General features: G+C 43.4%; 1 protein-coding gene and 2 pseudogenes across 34 annotated transcripts in view; 1 reads left to right on the top strand and 2 right to left on the bottom strand.

The window, feature by feature from the left end:
* RABGEF1 (RAB guanine nucleotide exchange factor 1) overlaps positions 1-23,880 on the bottom strand; it is a 164,487-nt gene that overhangs the window by 6,388 nt on the left and 134,219 nt on the right. For all 34 annotated transcript variants that reach the window (XM_063814286.1, XM_054655638.2, XM_063814299.1 and 31 more), the window contains 3 exons: positions 9,496-9,577; positions 7,579-7,711; positions 5,669-5,760 (listed from right to left, as the gene is read on the bottom strand). In XM_063814286.1, coding sequence (XP_063670356.1) covers positions 5,669-5,760; positions 7,579-7,711; positions 9,496-9,577 — 307 coding nt within the window. The remainder of the gene's footprint in view (positions 1-5,668; positions 5,761-7,578; positions 7,712-9,495; positions 9,578-23,880) is intronic.
* LOC129135537 (grpE protein homolog 1, mitochondrial-like) lies at positions 9,584-20,338 on the bottom strand (annotated as a pseudogene).
* On the top strand, positions 19,193-19,303 carry LOC112209934 (small nucleolar RNA U13; annotated as a pseudogene).

The raw sequence follows: 23,880 nt of genomic DNA, 5'->3' as shown, positions 1-23,880 counted from the left end.
ATAGGAAAATCATGTTTTATCTCTAAAGTTATGAAGGAATCCTTATTAACCCCTTTTCCAGCAGTTAACTTAGTATATAATAACTTAGTAAATATGATCTCATACTCATGGAAAACAGAACCAAGAGCCAGGTAATACACAGTGTACCCTACAAGCACATTTCTCTAATCCTCAGATTATGCAATGGATACTCTTATTAATATTATCCATTTTAGGGATGAGGGGGCTGAAGCTCAGAGAGGTTAAATGATTTGCCCAAGATCATACAGACAGTATGTAGCAGGGTGGGAATTTGAAACCATGTCTACCTGACTGTAAAGCCCACACTTTTTTTTTTTTCAGACTGAGTTTCACTCTTTGTTGCCCAGGCTGGAGAGTGCAGTGGTGTGATCTCTGCTCACTGCAACCTCTGCCTCCTGGGTTCAAGCGATTCTCTTGCCTCAGCCTTTAAAGTAGCTGAGATTACAGATGCCCGCCACCACACCCAGCTACTTTCTGTATTTTTAGTAGAAACGGGGTTTCACCATGTTGGCCAGGCTGGTCTCGAACTCTTGACCTCGGGTGATCTGCCCACCTTGGCCTCCCAAAATGCTGGGATTACAGGTGTGAGCCACCGTGCCTGGCCAAGCCCACACTTCTAATCACAATGTAAGCTGCCTCTGAGCTCCATGGAGAAGGAAGAAGTTGTCTGATGAAGAGTCTTTTTACTGCTTCTGTGCCTCTGTTACATTTTAGAATGTTTTCGACAGTCCCAATTTGCATACTGCTTTTTAGAAATGTGGCTACTACACAAAGCATCTTTGTATTGAATGTGAGAACACAAAAATTAGCCGAGTGTGGTAATGTGTGCCTATAGCCCCAACTACTGGAAAGGCTGAGGCAGAAGGATGGCTTGAGCCCAAGAGGTTGAGGCTGCAGTGAGCTACGATCATACCACAGCACTCCAGCCTGGGCAACAGAGCAAAATCTTGTTAAAAAAAAAAAAAAAATCCAGCTACTGGAATCCAACACACTTAGTTCAACAGTGGCCAAACTCTCCAGCATGTGGATCTCCACTAGCTACAGAAATCACAACATTCACACCTGCTGATTGGCAGAGGGGATCAAGCAAGGGAATAAACTTAATCTCAAAATAACATTTTACTTCTCCCAGGGAAAAATTTCTTTCTTTCTTTTTTTTTTTTTTTGAGACAGCATCTCACTCTGTTGCCCCGGCTAGAGTACAGTGGCACGATCTCGGCTCACTGCAACCTCCGCCTCCCGGGTTCAAGCGATTCTCCTGCTTCAGCCTCCTGAGTAGCTGGGACTACAGGCACGCACCACCACGCCCGGCTAATTTTTGTATTTATAGTAGAGATGGGGTTTCACCATATTGGCCAGGCTGGTCTCGAACTCCTGACCTCGTGATCCGCCCACCTCAGCCTCCCAAAATGCTGGAATTACAGGCGTGACCCACCGCTCCCGGCGGAAAAATTTCACTACCCACAACTACCACTAAGTCCAAGCAGTGGGCTCTCATGAATGCCCACCCTTTTCCAACAAGCCTGGGGGACAGCGAAGGGTGCTGAAGCACGTGGTGACAGCACCGCTGGAGAGGCAGCGTACCTCTGGGGTTGCACATCGGCCAGCAACTTGGGACATCACAAAAGAAAAGAGCCAAGGCAGCTTAATTTTACACCAAATTCTTGCCACTAGCAGGAATAAATGTTTCAGACTCTGGCCAGGCGGTGGGGTATACCAAAGGGTTCTTTCAGCTTTTAGATCATCCCTGAGGTCAGCTTCCTGGGGAACCCTCCTAGGCCCATCTGCCATGAAAGACAACGTGTGGGGGACAGATGTGCTAGGCAGTGCACAGGCATTATTTTAACTTTTGAGTGCTTTTATTCCCTTACTTATGAGGCTACTGTGTGAATTACATAATTTTTGCTGTTTTATTGTTTGCTTCCTTTAATCCTTTAATCCTGGGTTATAATTATTGTTACATTGATCTATTTATTTTTCTTTTTCTACTTATATGGAACTTATTCTAAATAAGAATTGGGTAAGATTGGGTAAGATTTTTTAAAGCCATTTTTACTACCTTCATTTATCTTTAGCCTTCTACCTTTTATTGGTGATTTTTTTTCTCTCTTTTATTTAAACTACTTTCTTGTTAATCTTTATTTTTCAATGTTCTTTCATCTTGCATCCTGTTCATCTTTACTGTTGACATTTTGAAAGCGAGTACAAAGTGAATTATGTTTTATCTGGATGTGTGGCTGCTATTGCCATAAGGCAGGGCTGGGGTGGAAAAAGGGAGAGAAGGGAAGGAAAAGGAGAATAAAGGAAGACAAACACCCCCAGGGATCTCTTCCACATGCTTCATCCTGCAGAGACCCGTTCCTAGCATCCTCTGGCCTGAAGGAATTCTTCGTGGAACTCTTTGGATTCCCATCCTGGTGTGTGATTCCATGATTTGCACTGCTTCCAAGTCTCAACTAGGAGACATGTGAGGAGAAAGCAACACACAGGAAACTCACTGCTGTCTAATAATTTCCCTCCCCAGCCTGCCTGCTATGATTTACTCTTCAGAGCCCTGCATAATTGCTCTATGTCTTCTCCCAGGGCTCTGCCTTCACATGAATAGGAAACACAGAGCTGAGTGTACGCTCCATCTCTGCTGGATCCAGGTGTCCAGGCTTATCTTTAATGGAGTTGTGAAAACAAAGGCTGTACCTCCAGGTCATGGCTTCTCAACATGGACACTCCTGACATTTGGGGTTGAATAATTCTTTGTTGTAGGGAACCATCCTGTTCATCACAGAATGTTTAGTAGAATCCTTGGCCTCTACCCACTAGGTGTTAGTAGTACTCCCACAGCTGTGACATTTAAAAATGTCTCCAGGCCTGGCTCAGTGGCTCACACCTGTAATCCTAGTAACTTAGGGAGGTGAGTCTAGGAGTTCAAGAGCAGCCAAGGCAACATGATGAAACTCTGTCTCCACAGAATGTAAACAAAAATTAGCTGGGTGTGGTGGCACGTGCCTGTCGTCTCAGCTACTCAGGAGGCTGAGGCGGAAGGATCGCTTGAGCCTGTGAGGTCAAGGCTGCAGTGAGCCATGATCGTTGCCACTTGCACTCCAGCCTGGGTGACAGAGAGATCCTGTCTCAAAAATAAATAACTAAATAACTAACTAAATAAGTAAGTCTCCAGATGTTGTCCAATGTCTCCGGGGGACCACTGGTGCCTGGCTAAGAACCACTGCCCCCACAGCCACACAGAAGTCATGCAGGTGGAGCCAAATGGGAAAGGGTGTCTGTCAACAGATGAATGGATAAAGAAAACATGGCACACATACACAGTGGAGTACTATTCAGAATGGGATCCAGTCATTTGCAACAACATGGATGAAACAGGAGGATATTATGTTAAGTGAAATAAGCCAGGCACAGAAAGACAACCATCACATGTTCTCACTCATTGGTGGGAGCTAAACACTTAAAACAACTGAAGGATGTTTTACCAGAAGGATGGTTACCAGAGGCTGGGAAGGGTAATGCAGGGCATGGGGGATAGTGGGGATGGCCAAGGGGTACCAGAAAAGTTAGAAAGAATGAATAAGACCTAGTATTGCTAGCACGACAGGGGAACTATAGTCAAAAGTAATTTAATTGTACATTAAAAAGTAATTAAGAGACTATAACAGGATTCTCTGTAATACAAAAGCTAAATGCTTCAGAGGATGGACCCCATTTCCCCTAAGGTAATTACTACTCATTATCTGCCTGGATCAAAATAGCTCTTGGAACTCATAAATAAATACACCTATTATGTACACATAAAAATTAAAAATTAAACAAAACAGAAAGAAAGGGAAACTTCCACCATCAGCCACAGGCCCTGACACTCTCCTTGTCCTAAACTCTTGGAGCTAAGAGGAGCTGATGATGGACTCTCTGATCCCCTTCCTGGGGTGGCACACTCTTCCTTTCAGAAGTCCTAAAAAGTGTTCGACCTCAGGGCAGAGGACTTGATGACTTTCAAAATTTTATGCAGTTCTCTTCAACAGACCTCGTATTTGTTACTTGTCAGCCCAGAACATGAGCCTCCTGCCCTAGAAGAACGTGACCCACACTGTGTAACTTAACGGGCAGCCTCTCCTATCGAGTCCCACTATTCATGGAACACAGCTATGCTTTCCTGATCCCTTGGGCCACCCACCTCTACTTTCACCACTGATGGATCACACAAACACTCGCTACCAGCTGTCGCCCAGTGAACCATGCCCTACCTAGGAGAAAGAGGCCAGGAAGGCTGGGGACTTCCCTATTAGCAACAGGCCGTAAAGGCTACGGTGGCTTGGACAAAACTCTCATAGAACACTCTAAATGTAAACCAGCTGATCTTGAACTTTCTAGTAAGAGTCAGGAAAAACACAAGTCCCAGGTCCATATTCAGGCTTTTAGAAGGCCTCCACCTTCAACCTCTTATGGGGTTCCCCGAGCAAAAGGTGCGGGGGGCAGAGTAGTCATGACCTACGCCATAGCCTAGCAGAAAAGCTTGCAAGAAAAAAAAACAATAGTATTGATCTGGGCCACTTGGATTCTACCTTCAGAACTTGCACAAGAAATTACAGAAACCAGTAATTTACTTAACAACAGGAGTTGACACGGGAAGATAAAGAGAAGCAGAACCCGAGAAAGTGGAAGAATCACATCAGCAGAGAATGCCTGGAGCAGACCCTCTTGCCGTTGTAGAGGCAGTAAGATAGCCCACTCCCTGGATGACCCTTGGGGCTAGGGTCCTGAAAGACTCCACCTCCTTTATAACCCTGATAATACCTTAAGCAAACCTCCATTTCTTCTGTAGCTTGGGTGAGTCTCTGGTTCCTGTAACAAAAGGAGCCTACTCGATGGCCAGCCTCCAACACTACTAATATCAGTTAACCCACTTCCTTTCCAGTAGAATTTCATTAACAATGTCTACATGAACAAGCCTTTCCAAGGCCTCTTTCTAATAAAGGAGACACTGGCCAAAGATGAACATCTCTCCGTTAAGATTTTCTTTTGTAATTTAAACGTTTGTGTTGCACTCTTGCTGGGTCATTCCCATGAATGAGAAACAAACCTTATTAGGAGGCTGGACCTGTCTAGAACGGCAGTGTCACATCAATTTGGGGAACTTCATTTATTTCCTGATCAAACCAGAAAAATAACTCACAGCACTTCTCTAACAACCAGTCAGAGGCATCATTTTACTACGTTACTCCAGCGTGGGGATTACCTTGCCTTACCAGTTCCCTTCCTCTATCCAAAATTATTTTGAATATATAAATGTAACTGAATCCTAAGAAATTTATTCTATCATGGAACAGTCAGCTGAATAAAAACTAAATAAAAAAAGAAGTACAAAAAAAAGAAAAAAAATTTATTCTATCTGCATTTGACCTTAGTTTAGTTTAATGCCCAAGAAACGAGACCCTAATCCCTGAAAATAAAGGGGTAAAAGAGAACCTGCTCTTCTGAATGACATCAAATTCATAAAACTAACAATCTTACAAATCACTTTTACTACATTCCAATGTACCTTCGACAATCTGCATTTTACAAATGTATAGATTAATATTACAGTAAAATGTTAACTTTAAGGGGAAAACATCCCAATAAAAAGGCTCTTGGTTTCACTGACCTGTGATCGCCTTCACCACCATATCAGACACTTCTGGGATGTCTTCATTAACAGGGACACACAGCATCTGAGGTGTAACCCAGCGCAGGGCTCTAAAGAGAGAGAGACAGTAAACAAGAGCTCCAAGGATGAACTGTGGCCATTTGTCTTGTCACCTCCTTCAGTTTAGGGAAAGCCTGAGGCATCACTGACCACTCAATCCCAGGCCCACACACATCACCCCTGCAAGTACTACGAGCTCTAATGACGTGATGAAGCAGCTAGGATCCTAAAATGAGACTTCTGCATTTATCACAAGAATGGAAGGCCATCTTGCTGACTGAAATGACATTACGCAGTGCTACCAAGACTGAAATGCACTCAGTATCTGAAAGTGACCATTTGAGAATTGGCTGCTGCCTGTCCTCACTGCCTACTGCGTTAATGTCCTTTTACACTCAGTCCTCAACTTCTTTCTTTTTTGAGATGGAGTCTCACTCTTGCCCAGGCTGGAGTGCCAATCTTGGCTCACTGCAGCCTCTGCATCCTGGGTTCAAGCAATTCTCCTGCCTCAGCCTCCCAAGCAGCCGGGACTACAGGCGCCCACCTCCATGCCCAGCTAATTTCTGTACTTTTACGAGAGACAGGGTTTCACCCTGCTGGCCAGGCTGGTCTCAAACTCCTGACCTCAGGTGATCTGCCTGCCTTGGCCTCCCAAAGTGCTGGGATTACAGGTGTGAGCCACCACACCCGGCCTCAACCCTCAACTTCTGAGGCACACTGGAGCTTGTATAGGAGGCCACGGGCAGGACCACCATGCCTGAATCACTGTGTGTTTCCTGGTCCCACCCTAACTGCACTCCAACTACCCTGCTGCAAGCCTCCCCTCTTGCTTGGTTACTGCTTCTGTTCTGCATCTTGGTCCAGGGCCCCTCTAGTTACTTCTGGCTCCTGACCTTGGGCTCCACATCTTCAGCCTGCCCAGTATCAACTCCTCACTTCAGCTATGAAACTTCCAATACAGATCTAGCAAGTACCAGCCCCTTGTCTGGAACCTGGGACTCCGAGTCCCTTCTCCCCTTAAAACACCTCATCAGCTCAGCCTTGGCCATGTTCCTGCACTTGGGTGGTCTCTTCCTCAGTGTCCACCGCAACTGGAGTACACAGTGCTGGGGCTCACCCCAGTGAGCCTGGAAGACTGGGTGCTGTGGGAAATGTCATCAATCCAATGCTAGTGAAAGATGTGACTGGGGAATGGTGAAAAATGCACACCCCTGGGAGGAATGAGGAAAGAGGACATCTACTGACTTGTTATTTTTTTGAGAAGGAGTCTTGCTCTGTTGCCCAGGCTGGAGTGTGGTGGCATGATCTCAGCTCACTGCAACCTCTGCCACCTGGATTCAAGCCATTCTCGTGCCTTAGCCTCCCAAGTAGCTGGGATCACAGGCGTGCGCCACCATGCCTGGCTAATTTTTGTATTTTTAGTAGAGACGGGGTTTTACCATGTTGCCCGGGCTACTCTTGAACTCCTGGCCTCAAGTGATCCTCCCAAAGTGCTGGGATTATAGGTATGAGCCACCGGGCCCAGCCGACATCCCCTGCCTTGATACGGATATTCACAGCTTCCCACTTGAGGAGATGGTAATGGACCAAGAACACAGTCCCCCTATTCCTTGGAGATTTCAGGGATTGAAAACAATCTCAAACACCAAACACAACTCTTACCAAAAGCTGCCTTGAGGGAGATGGATAGGTGAGGTCACCACATTCCTCGTCTTTCTTACACAACAGAGCTGCTTCCACTCTAAGGAAGCAGGAACATGAGCTATTGCTTTCCCTTAAGGTTTGAAACACAGGTGCATTATTTTCCCCCCAGTGTGTTCTTCCATTAGAAGGTAGTAACTACAAAGCAAAACAAAATAAGCAACTACCTGATTCTCTTTTGAATGGCAAGATCTTTCTTCTCATCATCAGTAGTTTCTGGACAGAACACATATTTATAGAGACGAGTCATGATGTACTTTTCAATCTGATCCATTATCTTCTCGACTCTTTCTGGAGGCACTGAAATAACCAGACAGAGAAAAGATCAAGATATATATATATTTTCTCTCTCTTTTTTTTTTTTTTTGCAAACAGAGTCTGGCTCTGTTGCCCAGGTTGGAGTGCAGCAGCATGACCTTGGCTCACTGAAACCTCCACCTCCTGGGCTCGAGCCATTCTCCTACCTCAGCCTCCCAAGTAGCTGGGATCACAGGCACACGCCACCATGCCTGAATAATTTTTGTAGGTTTTTTCTGTGGAGATGGGGTTTTACCACGTTGCCCAGGCTGGTCTCGAACTCCTGGGCTCAAGCAATCTACCTGCCTCAGCCTCCCAAAGTACTAGGTTTATAGGTGTGAGCCAGAATGCCCGGCCAAGAGTATATTTTCATAGCACTGTCTACACAGCAAAAAACTAATTTACTAGAAATAAATTAAACACACTCAGAACAAAAGTATAAGAATGTTATATTTAAAAATACGCTTAAAAAAAAAAACTTACCAGCTGGGTGCGGTGGCTCTACTCCTGTATTCCCAGCACTTTGGGAGGCTGAGGCAGGTGGATCGCCTGAGGTCAGGAGTTCAAGACCAGCCTGGCCAACATGGTGAAATCTCCTCTCTAATAAAAATACAAAAATTAGCTGGGTGTGGTGGCACGCACCTGTAATCCCAGCCACTCGGGGGCTGAGACAGGAGAATCACTTGAACCTGGGAGGCAGAGTTGCAGTGAGCCAAGGTCACACCACTGTACTCCAGCTTGGACGACAGAGTGATATTCTGTCTCGACAAAAACAAACAAACAAACAAACAAAAAAATCTTCTTCCAACTGTTGGGCTGCCTTCCACAGCAACCTCAGTTCTAACTGAAGTTGTCTGACAGGACCTAACAGTGTACACCCTGCCAAATGGGGAGACTTCAGCAAGGTCACTCCCTGTCCTACATTACAAAGGCATTTGCAACTCCCAAGACTGATGAATGCTGATGAAACTTATCCTTTCATTTTTCTGAGGTTTACCATAACACCGTAGAGCTCTCTGAGGTATACAAATGGAGATTTCTCTGACACACACATGTGCTAAGTATATCCTAAAGTCTAGTATCAGTGAAAGTTGAATCCATAAAGAATCCCTAAAAACTTGAAGCTCTTTTTTTTTTTTTAACTATTAATACAATAACTCACCAAAATGGTGATTCCAAGATGCAAAATTCATTTAGCAAAGCCTTCCAATAAGTTTTTTTCTTTCTCTCTCTCTCTTTTTTGGAGACAGAGTCTCGATCTGTTGCCCAGGCTGGAGTGCAGTGGCACAATCTCAGCTCACTGCAACCTCCGCCTTCCGGGTTCAAGCAATTCTTGTGCCTCGGCCTCCCGAGTAGCTGGGATAAGAGGTGCACCACAACACCCGGCTACTTTTTGTATTTTTAATAGAGGCGGGGTTTCACCATGTTGGCCAGGCTGGTCTCGAACTCCTGGCCTAACGTGATCCGCCTGCTTTAGCCTCCCAAAGTGCTGGGATTACAGGCATGAGCTACTGAGCCAGGCCCTAAGATGTTTTCGTCAGCTCCAGCCCTGCCCCAATGGAGTTATTAAATGTTACTCAATAAATTATCCAATTGCTCCTGGAAAGATACACATGGTACAGTTCAAAGGCACTGCTAAGTATAAGACCAGTTCCCAGAATGTCCATGAGGTTACAGGATGAAGTCTACAAACCAGCCAGACCATCAGAGAAAGAAAGAAATTGCTAAGAGACCGAGCAGTCATCCCTGTGCAATACCCGCAATCTCTCAATGGCTAACAGGGTTACCTTTCCCACGAGTTTGCATCCTTTCGGCCACATTGTGGTAGAAATCCTGAGCACACTCTGACTGTTCTTCAATGCTTAGATCCTGAAACAGAGAGACAAAGAGGCTGCTTGTAGCTGAACAAAGTGCAGAAGCACAGCTCTACATTCTAAGAACTTTCCAAAAGCCATTCCTTGTACTGGTAGTAAGCCTAAAAGTACTCACAGGTTATATTAATCCTGCAGGAGAGTAAAACCTATCCATTAATATTATTTCCAATATCCATTGTTGCCGGACTTTTCCTTAGTTCAGCCAAAGACGGGATCCTTGTCCGTCTCACAGCCACAAAAATTTAGGCTCGCAGGCGGTTTGAATGGTGAGTAAGACAGGGTTTTATTAGGTGAAAAGGAAGAAAAGGGGGAATCCGAGACACTCACCAGGCCAGAGTCCCTGCTAGAGTGCTTCCTGCCAGCAGCTAGAATCCTGGGCTCCACACAGAAAGAAGAGGGGCCAGGCTCCTCCCTGCTACAAATGGTGCAAACTTCCCAAAACTCCACCCCGGTGGGCAGGCTGGCTGGAGTTTTTCCGGGGACCCCTTCCCACCTAGCGGTCTCACCATGACCATCTCATTCTTTTTGCTAAATCTACATATTCTTAAATAGATTTAATGCATGTTTTGATAATTTACATATTTTACGTACATTTCTATTTATCTAATCCACTGAATCATTTCTGGTGGCTTTATAACACTGCATTATATTAACTGACTTCTTCGACTCTCCTCTACCACTGTGCATTTGAGTTGCTCCCCCTCTTTCACTGTTGTGCACTGTAGGTATAAATAATTTTGTAAGGACTATCTTCTTTTCGGTTCTCTGTCATATATTTCCAAAAGTGGCATTAACCGCTTAATATGAATAAACAGCGTTATAGCACTAAGTATCTATTGCTAGCCACACTCCTCAGAAACTCAGTGCACACTGTCATTAACCACGTGTATGCACTTACTTCCCTATGGCCCTTACAACATTGGGCTTGATAATTTTTATTTGGTTTTACTGATTTTATAGGTGTAATATATGTATTTGTTTCTCACTTTCTGCCAAAGAATATTTAAAGTCTATTTAAAAGATAAATGCAGTTCAGCACAAGAGACTAGAAAATAAAAAGAATAACAAATAACTGTAATCCCAGTGCTCTGGGAGGTTGAGGCTAGAGGATCGATTGAGCCTAGGAGTTTGAGGCCAGCCTGGGCAACATAGTGAGACCCCATCTCAAGAAAGAAAAGAGAAGAGGAAAGAAAGAAAGGGGAGAGAAAGGAGAGAAAGGAAAGAAAGAAATTTAAAAAAATTTTTAACAATAATAAGTAAAAAAAAAAAAAAAAATTAAACATGGAGAGAGACCTAAAGCAGAGCCACAGATGACAAGACAGAAATGTTTTCCTGGAAGAAGTCTAAATTAGTCAAGAGTCAGCCCATACATCTGTCTCTAACTAAACTTTTTAGCAACCATCACTAGGATGAAAACAGTTATGTAATTCAGGGTTCAAAAGATGAAAGCAAACAAATTCTTCAGGTGAAATTCTGACACCAAAATCAAAAATTTCTCCCAACGGTTCTCACAAGGATGTCACAGTAGAAGAACATGAATAAGGCTGAGAACAAACCCCCAGGACCGGCTGTCACAGACCTCATCTACACAGGCCAATGACATCACACACCAAGGGCCGATACATCCTGTGGAAGCCTGCAGCAGTCTGACCATCCGGCTTAACTCTAAAAGGATGGCAGGACACTTGGGGTCAGGAGCAGTCACCTCATTCCCTCAGTAAAAATGGCCAAGCACTCATGGCACTTTGTGATCACCTTGACTGCAGCCCTTGTTACTGTCAACTAGTTACCCATATACATGCAATTTGGTTGAATTAAAATTGATCCCTCATCTATAAAAGCCTAGGTACTACCTTTAGTAAAGTTCAGATATTTCACTATATTAAGCTCTTATTTATATTCATGACTTCCCACTGTTTTATTTTTTATCGCACAGATTTTTAAAAAGTTAATACTATTAAGCCTTTTATCTGGTCATTAAAAACAATTCTTTTGGCCAGGCGCAGTGGCTCATGCCTGTAATTCCAGCACTTTGGGAGGCTGAGGCGGGTAGATCACCTGAGGTCAGGAGTTCAAGACCAGCCTGGCCAAAATGGCAAAACCCCGTCTCTACTAATAATACAAAAATTACCTGGGCATGCTAGTGCACACCTGTAATCCCAGCTACTCGGGAGGCTGAGGCAGGAGAATCGCTTGAACCCTGGAAGCGGAGGCTGCAGTGAGCCGAGATCACACCATTGCACTCCAGCCTGGGCGACAGAGTGAGACTCCGACTCAAGACAAACAAATTCCTTTTTTTTTTTTTTAGCTTTTAGATTTCATTCCTCTTTTTATTTAATTTTTTAAAATATATAGAGACAAGGTCTCACTGTGTTGCCCAGGCTGGTCCTAACTCCTGGGTTCAAGTGATCCTTCTGCCTTGACCTCCCAAAGTGCTGCGATTACAGGTGTGAGCCACCACGCCTGGACAAAACAATTTTTTGATAGTTCAATTTTAGCTCCCCTCTACAGGTGAAATACATATCCTCATCTACTTTCTATTTTCTTTTCCTCCGACATAAGAGTCTCACTTTCTTGCCCAGGCTGGAGTGCAGTGGTGTGATCTCACTGCAACCTCTGCCTCCTGGGTTCAAGCGATTCTCCTGCCTCAGCCTCCCAAGTAGCTGGGATTACAGGCCTCCACCACCACACCCAGCTAATTTTCTTTCTTTTTTTTTTTTTTTTGAGGCCTTGGGGAGGAGGTTCCAGGTTCCTGGGATGACAGAGTCCCACCTGGTCTGGCCCCAGCCAGACGGTCTACTTTCCTTTCTGGAAGTGACATGTGTGGCCCTGCCCTGTCCCACTGCCGAAAAGTACAGATGCTGAAATAATCCATTTGCCAAAACTGCTGGATAAAGAGCTTAAATCAGGCTGCTGGCCATTTTGCTGCAGTCCTTATGCAAAGAGCTACTTGGTTGTTTCTCTTTTCTTCACCTTTTTCTTTTTCTTGTTTCCTTTTTTTTTTTTTTCCTGAGACGGAGTCTCGCTCTGTCACCCAGGCTGGAGTGTAATGGCGGGATCTTGGCTCACTGCAATCTCCGCCTCCCGGTTCAAGTGATTCTCCTGCCTCAGCCTCCCGAGTAGCTAGGATTACTGGCACCGGCCACCAAGCCCGGCAATTTTTGTATTTTCAGTAGAGACAGAGTTTCACCATGTTGGCCAGGATGGTCTTGAACTCCTGGCCTCAAGTGATCCGGCTGCCTCGGCCTCCCAAAGTGCTGGTATTAAAGGCATGAGCCACCATACCAAGCTCATATCCTAATCTACTTTCTTCTCAATATTTTCATGTTTAGCTCTTTGATTTGGCTGAAATGTAAGGTGCATGGTATGAAACACGTAACTAAAATTAACTTTATACAAGCCTATCTGTCATCATCAGCACTTAGTAAAGCACGATCTTATTCCCTCTCACCCTCCCAGTTGTCATATAACTTGCTCCTGAGAAATGAAATCTATTTCTGAAATCTCTGGTTTATTTCACTGTTCTATATTTTCATTTTTTACCCAAATCTCATCTAGGTGTGAAGACTTTCATTTTAGAATATATTTAAAAGTCTGCTGGATTTAGAAGCCTCCCTGCTTCACAAATTCTTGCTTTTTACCCCCTCACAAAAAAATCATATGGTATATGTTTTCTTGTTTTTCTAGAATAAATAATGAAACATTGTAATTTAAATGATATTTTAACTGTTTATACTGACCTGCAAAGTTTGTTTGCTTGTTTTGAGATGGAGTCCCAATCTGTCGCCCAGGCTGGAGTGCAGTGGCACAATCTTGGCCCACTGAAACCTCTGCCTCCCAGGTTCAAGCGATTCTCCTGCCTCAGCCTCCTGAGTAGCTGGGAATACATGTGTGCGCCACCACACCTGGCTAATTTTTGTATTTTTAGTAGACACAGGGTTTCGCCATGTTGTCTAGGCTGGTCTCGAACTCCTGACCTCAAGTGTTCCGCCCGCCTTGGCTTCCAAAAGTGCTGGGATCACAGGCATAAGCCACCATACCTGGCCACCATCAAACTGTCTTTTAATTCTTTGAATGAACTTCTAATTTGCCACATTAAATTCTCAATATTTAACATTCTTTATTGCTGTTGTTTTTAAAAATTACTTTTTATTTTTTTGTGTGTGACGGAGTCTCACTCTGTCACCCGGGCTGGAGTGCAGTGGCACCATCTTGGCTCCCTGCAACCTCTATCTCCCAGGTTCAAGCAATTCTCCTGCCTCAGCCTCCCGAGTGGCTGGGATTACAGCTGCCCGTCACTACGCCCAGCTAATTTTTTGTATTTTTCATAGTAGAGATGGGGTTTCACCATGTTGGACAGGCTGGTCTCGAACTCCTGACCTCGTGATTCGCCCGCCCTGGCCTCCCAAAGTGCTGGGATTACTGGTGTAAGCGACACCACCCGGCCTAAAATTATTATTTTTTTTAAAATGCTAGGCTGTTTAATTTTTTTATCACTAGTATGTACACTGTAAGTAAATTCTGTGGACTTATCTTGCCATGTTGCTATATCTGTACTTCTATTACTGTTCTGTTTTCCCTTGGATTTTCTTGATAAGATTTTTTCCTGAATTTCCTAAAAATTACATTTGTATTCATTCTAAAAGCACTCATTACTCATTACACGATTAGTAGAACTCAAGCCACTGTACCAATTCTATAAAAAGGTCAAGAAAATGCTCAGATGGCTTTCTATTTAAATGGGAAGACTGAATGCAATCATTATAATATTCTATAATTACAAACAAGGACAAAGTACCGTGGGGCATACCGTCAGTCTCACTTTTTCTTACTGGAGCTGTCTCCTTCTCTAGATAGGTACGGTGGCAGCAGCAGTAAGTGTGCTTATTTTATACTAACACCTGTGGTGAGATGGTGGTGACCAGATCTTTCTAGTGATGCTCGCCAGAAAGGTTATCATCTTCCTGTTCTGCGGTGTGAACCCAAGTAGATCCAGAACTACTCTATGAGAAAAATCCTAAAGCTACCCACCCTACCCACCCCCAGCTGACTGTGAAAGCAGGATGAGCCTCGATCTGAGCATGCTCCGTAGGTCAAATGCGTGGGTTTTCATTACCACCACCCCAAACCTCTATTTCCAGTTCTCCAAGGAGACTTCCATCTAGCCCTCATCTATGAATTGATGAAATATATTTACACTATACATTCTCCAAGTTATAGCTCTGTACTAAATTAGATCACCAGACAAATACATCCATGGACTACAATTTAGGTCAGCTGGAGATATTTTTTCAGAGAACTAGTTTTAGTTTTAAGCCTGGACTTTTTGTTTTTTTAAATCTTTTTAGACAAGAGTCTTGCTGTGTTGCCCAGGCTGGTGGTGCAGAGGTGCCATCTCGGCTCACTGCAACCTCTGCTTCCCAGGTTCAAGTGCCTCAGCCTCCCTTGTAGCTGGGATTACAAGCGAGTGCCATCGCACCAGGTAATTTTTGTAGAGACAGGGTTTTGTCATGTTGAACAGGCTGGTCTCAAACTCCTGGCCTCAAGTGATCTGCCTGCCTTAGCCTCCCAAAGTGCTGGGATTATAGGCACGAGCCACTGCACCCAGCCTATGCCTGGACTTCTATGTAGGTAATCACAGTAGTAGCTATGTGAAGAACATGTCCATAAGAATATGTTTATAAACTCCAAGTACCATCAAATTATGACTCTGTTCTCTCACTCTTAAATTAATTTTCTAAACCTCAAATCCTTTCAATAAGCAGAATGGGTCTAGATAACAAAACGACTACCATTATGGAGTGTGAGATGAGATTTTTTTTTTCTTGAGATGGAGTTTCACTGTTGTCACCCAGGTGTGATCACCCATCTTGTCACCCATCACGCAATGGCGTGATCTTCGTTCACTGCCATCTCTACCTCCTGGGTTCAAGCAATTCTCCTGCCTTGGCCTCCCAAGTACCTGGGATTACAGGCACCCGCCACCATGCCCAGCTTATTTTTGTATTTTTGGTAGAGGCAGGGTTTCACCACATTGGCCAGGCTGGTCTTGAACTCCTGACCTCAGGTGATCCGCCCGCCTTGGCCTCCCAAAGTGCTAAGACTATAAGCATGAGCCACCGGGACTGGCCAAGATGAGTATTTTTTTTAACTATTAAACTCTCAAGTCTAACTTTATTATGGTTAACATTTTAACTGATATTTGAATTTTCCTTTATGGTGCTATAATTTAACTTGTTATTGTTTTATTTATTATTATTTTTTCAGAAATGGCATTTCACTACATTGCCCAGGATGGAGTTTAGTAGCTATTGACAGATGTAATTGTAGCTCACTGCAGCCTCACATTCCTAGGCTCAAGCAATCCTCCTGCCTCAGCCTCCTCCTGGGTAGGGGGGACAGCAGGTACACACTGCAGTGCCCAAATCTATCCTTCAAGTATTTTCTGCAAAAGCTTATCCATTCGATCTTTTTAGGTAGTTTACACATGGTTTTACACCTTTCATTTGCACCAAATTTTAGCACTTAACTTAGAAGAAACTATATTCATTCTTGTGATTATTACTACAGATTTGAGCATTCCTAACCCAAAAATAAAAAATCTGAAATGCTCAAAAATCCCAAATTTGTCAGTGTCGACATGACACCACAAGTGGGAAATTCCACACCTGGCCTCATGTGATGATGGGCTAGAGTCAAAAAGCAGCCAAAACTGTTACATGCCCAAAACTGCTTAAAATGTGGTATAAAATTACCTTCAGGCTATGTATGTAAGGCATATATTCAACAAATGAATTCTGTGTTTGGACTTGGGTCCCAGTCCCAAGTTATCTTATATATGTGTAAATATTCCAAAATCTGGGAAAACCCCAAAATCTGAAACACTTCTGGTCCCAAGGCTCTCGGATAAGGGATACTCAACCTGTAGTGCTCGCTTCCAACTAGAAACTCTCTGAGCTCCTTTTAGAGACCCGAGAGGCCTGTCTTATTGGTGTCAAGGGATCATGTTCTCCTCCCCCAGCCCAGCACAACCCCTGTAATTTTACAATACAATGCAGAAAACTCCTTTTCTATTCCTACTGCAGTTTATGCTCCAGTACAGTATTGCTTTCATAATGTAAAAGAACTCACCCCTGCCACTGTCTCTCATCCTGCTTTCCATTCTTGTAGGACTTAACACTATGTTACAGATCTGCTTATTGTCCATTTCCCCAACTAAAATGTTAGCTCCACGAGGGCACTGTTCACCACCATATCCTCATGCCTAGAACAAGGCCAGGCACAGGGTTAGTGCTCAGTATGGGTTGAATGAATAAATGTGGCCATTTATTACCATTCCTCCCTTTATAAGATGCTGAAGACAATTGTCCATAGATTTCTTTCTACCTATCTGTGAGCAAAGGCAATGACTGCCTTTGTTTTGCAACATCTTTTCAAGGATTTCTTTATAGAAAACAGCTTTAGGAGACAGAGAGAGTGCCTCCTTCAAGAGAAAAGGGTAGACTGCTTACTGTCTAATAAGGATCCCTAAATCCAAGGTTCCTCTCCTCTAATACAACTCACTGCATGCACAGGCTTTCCCTGGTCTTCTCTGCATTATCCCATAGGAACAGATACTCAGGGATAAGCACAAATGCAAATGCTCTGGCTACTGCTACTGCTGTAAGAAACTGGCCTTTGTCTCTGACCCAGGAGACTCGTGTCTTTGGCCAGTATCTGTGAAACCATGGCAGGTTAATTTGTTAGCCTGCAAATAAGGTAACTCTCAGGCCCCTCACAGTGTTTGCCAAAGGGGCAAAGTGAGAGCAGCTTTGTGTTGGTAAGTTCTTTTAGGCTCTACAAAACTCCAAAAGGTTTGTCATAATTTTCCAAGAAAAAAAGATAGTAGAGCAGTGAGTAAATCCTTTACCTCAAGTACTCTCTAATCATTGTACGGGATCATCTTTTCTATAATCTTTTTTTTTTTTGAGATGGAGTCTCGCTCTGTCGCCAGGCTGCAGTGCAGTGGCGTGATCTCAGTTCACTGCAACCTACGCCTCCCAGGTTCGAGCAATTCTCCTGCCTCAGCCTCCCGAGTAGCTGGGACTACAGGCATGTGCCACCACGCCCAGCTAATTTTTTTATTTCTAGTAGAGACAGGGTTTCACCATCTTGGCCAGGCTGGTCTTGACCTCCTGACCTCGTGATCCATCCTCCTCGGCCTCCTAAAGTGCCGGGATTACAGGCATGAGCCACCGCACCTGGCATCTTTTCTATAACATCTGAGTAAAGTTGTCATTTTATTTTTCTAAAATAAATTTGTACTCTGTGATTAAGACATTGACAAGTGGATGTCTATCTTTGAACATTATGCTGAGAGGCACTCTATACACTTTCTTAACAGTCTGGCTGAGATCTTTGTTTCCACTTCCAGTTTTGAAAACCTTTGACTATTTTCCTTGCCTATGTTTTCTGTGTATTTCATCCAGAACTTCCATCATTTCAATGTGAATTGCCACAGTCTATTTTATGGGTTCATTAAGTTTTGTCTGTACTGCTGTTAATTGCTTAATCTATTTAGGTATTAGCTTTCATGTCCATATTTTTTTGTATTACCAATTTGTGCTGCCTTCAATAATTTTTTAAAGGAAAAGAACCATATGAGGGCTTTAATCCTCTTTAAAAATGAAACACACATTTAAAGTGTGCCAAGCATGCAGTCCTCATATTCTGAGAAAGTCCATCTCACCAGGGAGTATATCTTGAGGTCATTAGTAACTAGTAGAATACAGACTTAAACATTTCCACATTTAGATGAAGAAAACAGGGCAAAACTAACTGTGTCAAATTCAATTACTGGCAAAATAAAGGTGGTGGGAACCGTTAAGATACATATGCTCATTTTGCATCTCCAAAAACAAACAAAAAAGCCAGAAATCCATCATTTTTAGCAGCTAGACAGTGTCTAAGGAACGCATATGTTCTTCATAAAGGTCATAAAATTATTTTTAGCGTAAGAAATGTTTCAACCCTTGCCTTCCCTTTACTGAATGAAATGTGTAGTGGGCTAAGAAATCCAGTAACTCCCATGTTACAAGTTGCACAAGAGACACACAGTGCAGACAGAAGGGTCCAGATTGCCAAAAAGCAGAATTCCCAAAGACATTTTGTTCATTTAAAATACTTTGATGTCACTAGAGTCTGAGCAGATACAGCGTGATTCATGAACTCTAGAAGACCTGTAGTGTCCTATTGGCCTTTTTTACTAAGTAAGTGGAATTATTAAACATGCGGTACTAAAAATCAGAGAACACACTCCTGAATAGGAGTTCATTAATGCAACTGTGAGATCAGCTTACTTTTCTGTTTACCTACTGGTTACTTCTGCTTTCCAACAGCCTTAGGGAAAGTCAAAAGTATTTAGATGAAAAAACATGAACCAGCTTTTCATGAACTACGGCAAGTGATTTAAAGAAAAAAAAATCTTGTAAGAGGCAGCTAAGCTTCCTTCACCACATCAACAAGGGCGGGGCTAAGGGGCTGCCCATGCTTGAACCTCACTTTTGTAACTAGAACCACTGGGCTCAGCTCTTTCCCCTAAACCAGCATGTGGAACAAGACCTCATGCTAGATCTTCCTGTAGTTCATAAGTGTGATGACTGGGTTTTCACGCTGGGTTTTCATGTGTGAGATATGCCTCCCTCAAACCTTGTTACAACACTGGCACATTGCCTGTCGCATGTGAAGAAAGACGAAAAAAAGACCTCATGCGCATGAGGGTGGAACTTGGCTCTGACAGGGTTCAGCTTGGCAGTGCTTGCTGAACACTTCCTGAATCTGGACTTCACTCATTGTGAGAGTTTCACAGAGGTTCTTCAGGTGAGGGTTATTGTCTTTAATTTCTTCTTCTGGAACACACTGTGTTGCCTTCTCCAAAACATCTGCAACCTCTAACGAGTCCTTGCAGAAGCCCTGAATGCTACACATATTTGCCTCCTCCACCAATTTTTGGCTGATCTGCTGCAAGTCCTCAGTATCTGCCAATGCTTGCTTATCTTCTTCTACAGCCTCCTTCAGCTGCTCTTCTAACTTGACTTCTTCCATGAGTATCTTGTCCGTAGAGGGAGTATCTGTCCTCCATTTGGTTTGGATCCACATCCTCTTCCAAGTGCTGGCAACTGTTCTTTTGTTTTGTAGCTGTGTGCAGAACTGAGAAGGCTGGGAGACAATGCCAACACCAGGAGACTGCATGGCACCAGCCTCACGCATTGAGCCACCACGGCTGCCCCAGGATGATGATTTAAGTTTCCCCTCGCCTATCACTATGTGCTTCTATGAAACATTTTTAATTATTTTTACTCATTCAACATAATTATCAAATACATCTTTTTTTTTTTTTTTTTTTTTTTGAGATAGAGTCTCACTCCCATGCCGAGGCTGGAGTGCAGTGGCGTGATCTAGGCTCACTGTAAGCTCCGCCTCCCGGGTTCACGCCATTCTCCTGCCTCAGCCTCCCAAGGAGCTGGGGACTACAGGTGCTCGCCACCACACCTGGCTAATTTTTTGTATTTTTTAGTAGAGACGGGGTTTCACCGTGTTAGCCAGGATGGTCTCGATCTCCTGACCTTGTGATCCGCCCATCTCAGCCTCCCAAAGTGCTGGGATTACAGGCGTAAGCCACCGCACCCGGCCTCAAATACATCTTTTATCTACTTTTTTTCCTTATGACTTATAGATGCGGAGAGCTCAGAGCTATTTCCACTGCCTCACTTCTCATCCTCAGTGCTTCTAGTTTTAAAATTAGGTCCTGGGTTGCCACCCCTGCTGAAGTTCTCACAATAATTAAAGCCTATTTGCTAGTTAAAGGTTCTTTGTTTTGGGTACATACTTCTGTTCTTCTGACAGTAAATTACGTGGCAGGGCAAACTACTCTTTGATTAAATATATAGTTTACAACAGTAGAGTCATTTTAAGGTATAGGAGGACACTTATCTTTCTACTTATTCTGGGAAAGAACATGGGAATGAAGATATAACCATGTCTTAAACTGTGTATTTTTTTGTCCTCATTCAGGTACAAAGCTTTAAGTCCATATAATATAATCAGTATCAGATTATTATTATTTTTTTTTTGAGACAGAGTTTTTTTGCTCTTGTTGCCCAGGCTGGAGTACAATGGTGTGACCTTGGCTAACTGCAACCTTGGCCTCCCAGGTTCAAGTGATTCTCCTGCCTCAGCCTCCCTAGTAGCTGGGATTACAGGCACCCGCCACCACGCCCAGCTAATTTTTTGTATTTTTAGTAGAGACGGGGTTTCACTATGTTGGCCAGGCGATCCACCCGCATCGGCTTCCCAAAGTGCTAGGATTACAGGCGTGAGCCACTGTGCCCAGCTCAGTATCAGATTTTTATAGGACTGGCTAGAAAAATAACAATGAAACAAGCAAAAGGTGTTATGTTGTGCTTAACTGCTTCCTTAGAAAGAAGAGCTTATCAGAATGACTATTAAGAAGTCTTTTAGAAACTGAATTGATTGCCATGAATGGAGTATTAAGGGACTAATACAAATTAAAAAAATAAAAATAACTGAATTGAGAAACCCAAAAAATGAGGGGTGTTTTGTTTTGTTTTGTTTTTTGTTTTTTTTTGAGATGGAGTCTTGCTCTGTTGCCCAGGCTGGAGTGCAGTGGCATGATCTCAGCTCACTGCAACCCCACCTTTTGGGTTCAAGTGATTCTTCTGCCTCAGCCTCCCAAGTAGCTGGGACTACAGGCAAGCGCCACCATGCCCAGCTAATTTTTGTATTTTTAGTAGAGACAGGGTTTCACCATATTGGCCAGGCTGGTCTTGAAATCCTGACCTCGTGATCCACCCACCTCAGCCTCCCAAAGTGCTGGGATTACAGGTGTGAGCAACCTCGCCCAGCCCCAAGTTTATTAAAAAGTACTAATGCAATATCCAACAAATTAAAGGGTAGGTACTCTGAGGAAGTAGAGCCTGCCTCCTTTAAAAGCAGGACAAGCTACACTTTCAGAATAGGGAAAAAATGTATCTGAGGAATTTATTAACACTTAGCAAGGGCAGGATTTAAATAGTTTGAGCAGCAAAAGAGTTTTTCCAGAAGTTTTATTTACTTTTATTTAATTGCAGTCTAAACATGTGTCTTACAGTGAGCGTTTTCATATAAATAATTTACAGAAAAAAGTTATTTACAAAGCCACAGATCTCATTCAGTTAGGTAATATGGTTTTCTAGTTATTATGGGAAAGGTTAACACTTGATTGGGTCTATACAGTGCCTTAAAATTGCCCTCACCACATGAAGCTCTGTCCAGATGACAAAGAGAATGTATACCTCTTCATAAGTGACTATATATACTCCTGAATCCATAATCACTCTCAGACCTGTGTGAAGCTTGGTTAAGGTGAGATTCTTAAATTCAAGTTAGGCCAGGTATTGTGGCTCAATCCTGTAATCCCGGCACATTGGGAGGCCAAGGTGGGCGGATCATGTGAGGCTAGGAGTTCATGACCAGCCTGGCTAACAGAGTAACACCCCATCTCTACTAAACATACAAAAAATTAGCTCGGCATGGTGGTGCACACCTGTAATCTCAGCTATGCGGGAGGCTGGGGCATAAAAATTGCTTGAACCTGGGAGGCAGAGGTTGGGGTGAGCCGAAATCATGCCACTGCACTACAGCCTGGGCAACAGAGCAAGACTCTATCTTAAAAAAAAAAAAAAAAAATCAGGCCAGGCATGGTGGCTCACTTCTGTAACCCCAAGATTTTGGGAGGCCAAGGCGGGCAGACCACTTGAGGTCAGGAGTTCAAGACTAGCTTGGCCAACACAGTGAAATCCTGTGTCTACAAAAAAAAAAAAAGGAAAAATTATCTGGGCATGGTGGCACATGCATGTAATCCCAGCTACTCGAGAGGATGAGGGAGGACGATCACTGGAACCTGGAAGGTAAAGGTTGCAATGAGCAGAGATCACACCACTGCACTCCAGCCTGGCCAACAGAGCAAGACTCCTATCTCAAAAAGAAATAATAATAATTCAAGTTATGTTGTACAGATTAGGTTTTAAAAATTAAGCTTTATTAATTTGGCTCAGCAATTTAAATTCTTGCTATGATGATTTGTAAGAACAGAAAAGTAGCTGATGGCAACTATATTTTCAACATAAAAGGATTCTGTGTTAATGACATAGCTGCCCGTCTCATTTGCAATGGAAATATCTTGTTTTAAAGAATGTATAGAGGTACTGTAAGAGTATACATGTTTTAACATTAAGTAGCTAGTAAGACTAGCAAGAAAGAAAAAAGAGCAAAATAAACAAGCTTCAGAAAAATATTAGCAAACAACATTTGCTGAATAGCACTGGGCGCGGTGGCTCACACCTATAATCCCAGCTCTTTGGGAGGCCAAGTTGGGAAGATCACCTGAGGTCAGGAATTCAAGACCAGCCTGGGCAACATAGGGAAACCCTGTCTCTACAAAAAATAAAAAACTGAGCCAGACATGGTGGTGTGTGCCACTAGTCCCAGCTACTCAGGAGACTAAGGCAGGAGGATCACTTGAGTCTGGGAGGTCAAGTCTGCAGTGAGCAGCAACTGCGCTATTGTGCTCCAGTCCAGGAGATAGAGCAACACACTGCTTCAAAAAAAGAAAAGGAAAGGAAAGGAAAGAAAGAGAAGTGTGTTGCATAGTAAAGCATTATACTGCCATACTGCAGTGGGTATGAAAATTACGCAGGTGCTGAAATTTAAATTCTAAAAACAAAAAACATCTTAGTGTAGACAAGGTGTTTCTTGATAAAGATAAAATGGCTTAAAAATTTTAATGCAGTTCGGAAAAGATTTAATTTTCTAGACTTGACCCATATGCTGAAAAGGCTGCTCACCACCGGCATATACAGGGCTTGGAGAAAACAGAAATGATGTGGGAAAGATGTGGGCAAGAGCAGATCACTCTTCTGGATCTCAGAAATTTTAGAAAGAATAATACTGTGGGATGCAGTAGGAACAATTATCCATTTATGGCAAGGCTGACTGGGCAGTTTTTAAACAGGTAAGAATGGATTTTCATATTGCATAGGCCCTTAGGATACCATCTAGAAAGTTTAGTTGGTGGTAATAACATTAATTTAAAGGTTTTGAGCAGTTTTGAGGAACTGAGTACAAAGACTTTTTTTTTTTTTCCCCCCAGATGGAGTCTCGCTCTGTCACCCAGGCTGGAGTGCAGTGGTGCAATCTCCGCTCACTGCAAGCTCTGCCTCCCAGGTTCACGCCATTCTCCTGCCTCAGCCTCCCGAGTAG

The sequence above is a fragment of the Pan troglodytes genome, chromosome 6 (assembly GCF_028858775.2).
Source record: "Pan troglodytes isolate AG18354 chromosome 6, NHGRI_mPanTro3-v2.0_pri, whole genome shotgun sequence".
Classification (NCBI taxonomy): Eukaryota; Metazoa; Chordata; class Mammalia; order Primates; family Hominidae; genus Pan; species Pan troglodytes.
This window is presented reverse-complemented; position numbering and strand designations above follow the sequence as displayed.